Source organism: Fusarium pseudograminearum, chromosome 4, assembly GCF_000303195.2.
Source record: "Fusarium pseudograminearum CS3096 chromosome 4, whole genome shotgun sequence".
In the NCBI taxonomy this organism is placed as follows: Eukaryota; Fungi; Ascomycota; class Sordariomycetes; order Hypocreales; family Nectriaceae; genus Fusarium; species Fusarium pseudograminearum.
Window position 1 is genome coordinate 315,747 of NC_031954.1, and position 6,772 is coordinate 322,518.

A 6,772-nucleotide genomic window follows, 5' to 3' on the forward strand; every position below is an offset into this window, starting at 1 on the left:
GTCTTAAGCTATCGTACTGACAACATCCGATGACGAACGTCTTCCATTAATCTTCAGTCTTCGATATTAATTCCAGATACAATGAGTGAAACCTAGCTCTTCGTAAATAATTCGATGATATTTCTAATATATGCTCTTTGCGACACATCATGCGATGTCCTACGTGGAGCTCCTACGGCTTCGTGGTGAGAGATGCCGACAAATCAACTGTTCACTCCTCGAGTAGAAGTGTGAAATTCCATGTGACATGCACAATAACCACAAAGATCAAGGTAGACCTAAACGTTTCGACACATATGGTGACCATTCACAGTGTTGATTACATTGAGAATCTACTGTGACATATTCCTATAGTGGGTAGGACATCGCAAATGACTTGTACATGAGACATTTGACCTCCTCTCAAGACCTCTTGTTTTCTAAAAGACGTCACAGAGCCTCACCGACTTTGAGACAATACATAGCAGACTCAGCATAATGTATTGAATTACGCGAAACATAGAGAGGACTTTATTGATATATCAGAGAGCAAACACAACACTTCCCAACTGTCGTCCTCGAAATGCAATGTGTGGCAAGTAAATCACGCCCTGACAATTGATCGCTGGCAATTGGTGAGCTGGTGCTGAGTTCCGCGTATAATATTACAATCCAGAGCCTACTAGCAGAAGTCGTGATGAAGAACGACTTCCAACATCGAACCAATCACTTTTGACTTGACTCAGGTACATCATTCGCCGCTGCTTTGTGTACTACCATGCGAGTTGATCGCCTCCATGAGGTATTTCATCTTTACTGTAACCTCTTTTCTCCGTGCAGACGGGTACAGGCTGGAGGTTTGTGACTTGTATAACCAGTTCTGATAGCATAGGCGCTGAACCAGCTACGCGATAAGGAACTCATTCATCAAGGCACGGCATGAATAGTCTCTGCTATCGTGCAACCCAGTTTTTGAGGGTCTGTCTGTCAGTGTTGACGTGGTGGAATGACGCCATTCTGCCGGCATTGACAATGCGCTCTTATACTATGCGAAAATAGTTGGAGGGATGCAGCCCCAACTAGCCTTTCGAGCAAGAAGCAACAGGGTGCGTTGAAAACACTAGCTCTGTCTACATCACATGGACCTAGGACTGTTATCGGCTGCTGAGACATCAATAGTGATTCAAATAAAGTAGAGAGAAGCGACGTTCCGCGACGGGCTTTCACAGTATTGTACTTTTCCACCGAACTTGAGTCTCAAGATGGCTGGGGGCGTGAACGGCTCATTGTGTTCCGACTATTAGCCGACGATCTTCCATCAGGGTTCAGTCTTTAACCGTACCCACCTGGCTCTGTCAACAGAGATGTCGTTTACCGACAGCCTTGGTATCACTTGTATATGTGTGTTTCATTCACCACGACTTAATTGGGTCCTTCCACCAGCTACTTGCAGAATGAAACAATATCTATTCAATACCAAGGCGATACCAGAACGAGAAACCAAGTAGGTTATAGTAATCTAGACATTAGTTACTGCAGACTCACAGTCCAGTCTGCAATAAGCTTGACATCTCCAAAGTGGTCACCACAGCAATCAAGGAAATGGGAACTGCCATATCTGGGAGCCGTTTAGTGAGCAGCTGTACTCACAACTGGTACTTGTGATCGACACGAGTAAATATTAGCAGCTGTTTATCGCCAATTGCAGATGAGTGATATACCTTGGTGTGATAGGGTTGAAAACACAATGGGACAATAAATACAGGAGCAAGATTATCGCCTGGGAAGCTATGACAGATTGAACAGCTGGGCTTCTTGATATCTATCCGGCTGCACTTCGGCACAAGAACGGGACATGATTGGTAAGTCGGCTGTTCGGCTTTGTCAGCAGGCGCGGCAATGTGATCCGCCAATGACCTGTAAGCCTCCCAGACTGCGTGAGGATACGTGATCGCACATGCATGAACAACTGCGTGACTGGCCTGTTGCCCCTTTCCCAATGCCACGTCCTGTCTTGATATCTATGCTAACTACCTCAAGTTCCATGTTCAAATTGGTGGGAGCGTTGACATGTGGACTTGAAGTTATGACACGAAGGCAGAGTTTGTGCATTGGCGATCTGACTGCTCCACTAGCCACGTTGCATCGAAATGGCCGCCGATCTGCTGACTACAATGAGGGGAAAGTTAAATTGAAGCTATCGTGGGTAGCCCCATAGCTAAAGTGCGGGTGGATCGGATGCATCTTGCCGGACCCACCGTTTAAACACAATGGCAAGCCCCGCCTACGTGTCGCGTGCACGCTGCCTCGCCCGAACAATGTCCAAGCCACTTTGGCAACAAGAGATGCAACCACTTGACATCGCCGGCTTGTACAAGATGACACGCAACAAAGTGACTGAACTTGTGCGGTGGGATTTACTCTCAGCCATAGCTAAGTACCTGCTTGTCTAGGTTTACTCCGCGGGTCTTTTGTATGAATGCATCTACCTCACCATGGTCTATGGTACATCTGTCCATCAAGGCGCGAATTTTCGCGTCATTTGCCCAAGACACGTATGCTGTATCAACTGAGCAAATTAGGTAGTGCGCGCCACTTTACTCTAACCTCTTGTGGATATGATTCTTCTCTTTTAGCTGGCCAGTCTGATATCAATAAGGAAGATCTGCATATAATATCTGCTCTTCAGGATAGCTTGGAATGGCGCGCGCTACCCAATTTGCTCAGTTGATGCGGTACTATACGCAATGGACGCGCAATGAAGACTGTGATTGAAGGGGTCAATCTCGCAGGTGACACTTAGTTGCTTCTTTCCACCAGCAAATACGCGAACTATCTTTCCAGCTTAAGTAGTTCTTGACTGCTTGCGACATGGTCAGTTATCCTAACGCTAACCCTAGCATAGAAGTTACTTCGATTGAACTTTTTCTGTTTTCCGTGGACAACTACAAATCCACCAGCTGAAAGCCAGATGCCCGGATCCTCTTCATACGTGAACGAGGTCTCACGTGCTGTGGAATCACAGTTGGAGATAAGCTAGATTACATTTGTAGGCAAGGCAATTGCTTATGAGTAAAAACTGTAAGCAGGTGTAGGTCTGGACCCCAGATGGTTTGCAATGTTCTGGGACCTGAAATGGCGCCAATAGGCTCACTGACAGGGCATGTCATGTTACGCAGCGAATGGGACGTCTACAATGTCGGCTGGAGCAAGACGATCATTGAAACGATGCCCAAGGTAGACGAGCGCGGTTCATACTGCCCATCTTCGCCACGACGTGCCTGACAATCTCTCAGAATGGTGTCATTTAGAATGGTCTCAAATAAGTTCGCTGTGGCCGCCTTGACGTCGGTGAAAGCTCTGTCCAAGTATTGACGCGATACATGAAGCTGCTTGAGGGCTACAACGACGCGGAAACATATCATCGCGAAAATAATGCGCTTATATGTTGGGATTGGCAAGCGTGGGACTATTGCATTCATTATCTGGAACGCCCTATCATGATAGAGACTATAAATGTGGTCATCAACAATTACACGAACGGAGATGCTCACTAGACCATTGAAGCTGAACTAGCTAACCTGTGCAAGCATCAATGAACTTATTTACCGCTAGCAATCTTTCGCAGACGCGCGTTGCCAGGTTGATGTCGACGTCATCATGGAAAGAGCGAATCGGTGCTACTGGTAAAAACGCGATTCCAGTCTTTGACCTAGTCAGAGAACAGGGGAGGTCTTGTCGACACTCAACAGTAACAAAATAATCAGCAAAACAAGGCTTCTGGTCTATGACGCGGAAACACTGGGGCGCGCTGCCAATCTTAAGCATCATACCTCGATGTTCGTGTACAACCGCGCTGATGATGTAGTAAAGCGTTGTCTTCGATGCAGAAGGCGACGGCAACTGTGAAATCGACGTTATACTAAGGATACCGTGTCCAACTAAAGAAACAGCTAATTGGAGTACGTATAATTATCTATCCGCGAAACCTGTACCGCAACAACGTATAGCGAGCCTTTCCTACGCGTTCCACCTACGTTGCAGCAACTCCACGCTCGAACGTGAGCGCGGCCTTGGAAGCCTTGTATCTTGACGAACTCCGCTCAGTTTCCAAGGCTCTAGAAATCAAGATGAGACGCAGAGGATTGATGTTAATAGCCAAGGTAATCTATAAGGACGCGCTGGCGTTCTTTGCCCACACCATGATTTGTCTCCTAGAACGCAATTGGGAGGGCGTGAGTTATGTGAAGATCATGATACGAGGAGAGGTCATACAGGCGGCCCTTGAGTGCAGTGGCGCTCGCTTTCTGCTAACCGGCCGTTGTGACTACAATTAACGCGTCACATACAGCATTGGTGTGAAATGGGCCGCCACTAATCACAGATAGGACAATGAGTTGAACGAGTATGTCCACAAGCTGCTAACTCAAGCCCCCGACCTCGGCGATCTGGAGGTGACTACGTCCGCTTGGCTTGTGGAATCAACGGTTTTCACAACTTCAATACCCAGACCGGCACAACCTTGAGAAACAGTGGGCTAAGGTGCGCGTGCACCAGGGCCATGGCGACCAAACCCAATTCGTTCAACGTCAGATGATGGTGGCCAAGTCCTCCAGGAATGCTGACGTAAACAATAATGAGCAACACGAGCCACCTGTTGCTTTGAGAGTGATTATCGTCGGCACTTTGCGCAATTTGAGCGTGTCATATGCTATGTCGCAGCAAGATGTGAAGCCAATGAATGTCAAGACCATTGTACAGCACATCGGCAGCGAACAAGACCACGCTATGCTTGTGCAGGAGTGGCATGAATACGTGGCAATAATGATAGATGCAGTACCTAACCCCCAACGCAAAACGATGGAAGGATATTCGGTGGTTGCCGGTGGAAGCCACCCTCTGCAGAATCTCTTTAACGCGCCTTCGTACTGGCAGTTCAATAGAGATGACATTGAGAGACCAAACCCGCAATAATGGCTACTGGGAACAGGTTGTTGCCGCTCACTGGTGATGTACTGTTCAGCATAAGTACACAGTTGTAAAAGACAGACGACAAGACAAGGCGAAAAACGAAATAGTCCAGATGCTGTCACACCCACGCTTTCATTAATGCTTTCAATTGACATATGTGCCTGGCGCAAAGCCCCGTAGTTGTCTAGCCTACAAGCCTTCTAGAGGACGGCCTTTCCATCAGAAATACGCAAGATGAGCTCTGCTAATACCACCAGTACTGTCAGCTTGACCTTTGTGAAAATGCCCTGAGAGCAAACTTCGTACATCATAATCCGGTCTATGACTGGGAACGTGATCCTTCTAGACACTCTTCACAGCTACAGTCGTTTCTTCAGACCTGTCAATCTCTTAGAGACCCAACTATGGACCTTTTAGTGTGTGGTTGAGTAATCCAATGAGAAGTCGCTGATCAGCGGGAGACATCGAAGATACAAAAGCGGAATACCCAGTTAGTAAAGTTTTATTGTTTTGACTAAGAGATCAAGCGTACCTCAAGTACCGTATTTTTCCATTAAATTGATCACGGTCCACATTATGCCACAGCGGAGAATGAGTAAGGCAGCTTCATTATGCGATGATAACCCAGAGGCTTGAACGGATGGAAGATACCGTCTCTTTTTTTGTCATTGAAGCCAGGTAATATATAGAAGTGATCAGGGTAAAATGGCCTTTTTAGTGGTACTAACCACCAAATACACTAAAAGGTCTATAGTTGGGTCTTAGAGAGATGGGAGCTTAATTGCCTAGACAATTCTTAGTAAAAGAATTAATTGCGAACTTATGTTCTATATTCAGTGTATATCATATCGGCTTTATTACTTATACCGTCGAGTGACTAAGGGTTCATGGTGTTCTATGTCTTACAGAAGCAATTGCTACAGCAATGACGACGCGTACTTAGAAGTAATGTGGCACAGCTTACTAGAGTCTGTGTCATGATTAATCTTCATAACTACAAATCACACCAAGGTTACTGAACGCCCAAGACAACAACGCTGGAAGTTCTCAAGTTCAGTCACTAGAATAAATGTTTATTAGCTTTCAATTGAGATAAGAGTAATATCAATGGATGCACATTAATAGTACCATCACAGGAGATGTAATAAGTCATGCCAAGTCTGATTGAGATGGGCGAAAAACTTCAATGTGTGCCCTTTATTGTGTGATTGCGTCTAGCTTCCTAGCTTATAACCGATTTCCCCCCTATTAACACTAGTAATAAAGCAATATTATAACTTCTCTATCCTCTTTAGCTTAATTAGCTAATTACTGCTATAGGTTAACTATAGCCTATAGTAATTCTTTTTCTTCCTTGCTAAATCTATTATCCTTAATATTATTTTTAATATTATCTTTAAGTATAATAATCTTCTCTTAGGCTTTTTTCTTTTTATTACTATAATAAATAATTAAAAATATTTAAAAAGCTATATAGCTAAAATAGTATATTTTAATAAATAGATTATTAATTATATTTTTAAAAGCCTTATTAATATTATAAAAGGAGTTATTTTTCTTTAGGTTTTTATATTAATAATAATAGATATTATTAAAAGATATTTTAATATTTTTAAAAAAGATAAGTTTAGCCTTTTTATAATTAAGGCTTTTAATAACTTATTTAAAAGTCTATATATAATCTATCTTTAAAGGTAATTATTATTTATAGTTATTATTTAAAGTATAATTATTATAATATATTTAATAAGTAAGTATAATAAATAAATAAATATAATAAAAATCTTAATTATTATTAAATAATATATAATAAAAATATAAT

The 6,772-nt window shown here is 43.5% G+C and overlaps 1 protein-coding gene across 1 annotated transcript, besides 6 other annotated features; it reads left to right on the forward strand.

Moving 5' to 3' along the window:
* Nucleotides 1-4,181: 4,181 nt before the first annotated feature.
* On the forward strand, nucleotides 4,182-4,953 carry FPSE_10144 (uncharacterized protein; the record flags this gene model as incomplete). Its single annotated transcript, XM_009263261.1, has 3 exons — nucleotides 4,182-4,214; nucleotides 4,368-4,433; nucleotides 4,513-4,953. The coding sequence occupies 3 exons, from the start codon at nucleotides 4,182-4,184 to the stop codon at nucleotides 4,951-4,953; spliced, it is 540 nt and encodes a 179-aa protein (XP_009261536.1).
* Nucleotides 4,954-6,322: 1,369 nt separating this feature from the next.
* Nucleotides 6,323-6,360: a repeat region.
* A 12-nt stretch (nucleotides 6,361-6,372) lies between these two features.
* Nucleotides 6,373-6,495: a repeat region.
* A 19-nt stretch (nucleotides 6,496-6,514) lies between these two features.
* Nucleotides 6,515-6,570: a repeat region.
* A 75-nt stretch (nucleotides 6,571-6,645) lies between these two features.
* Nucleotides 6,646-6,695: a repeat region.
* Nucleotides 6,696-6,731: a microsatellite.
* Nucleotides 6,732-6,735: 4 nt separating this feature from the next.
* Nucleotides 6,736-6,772: a repeat region.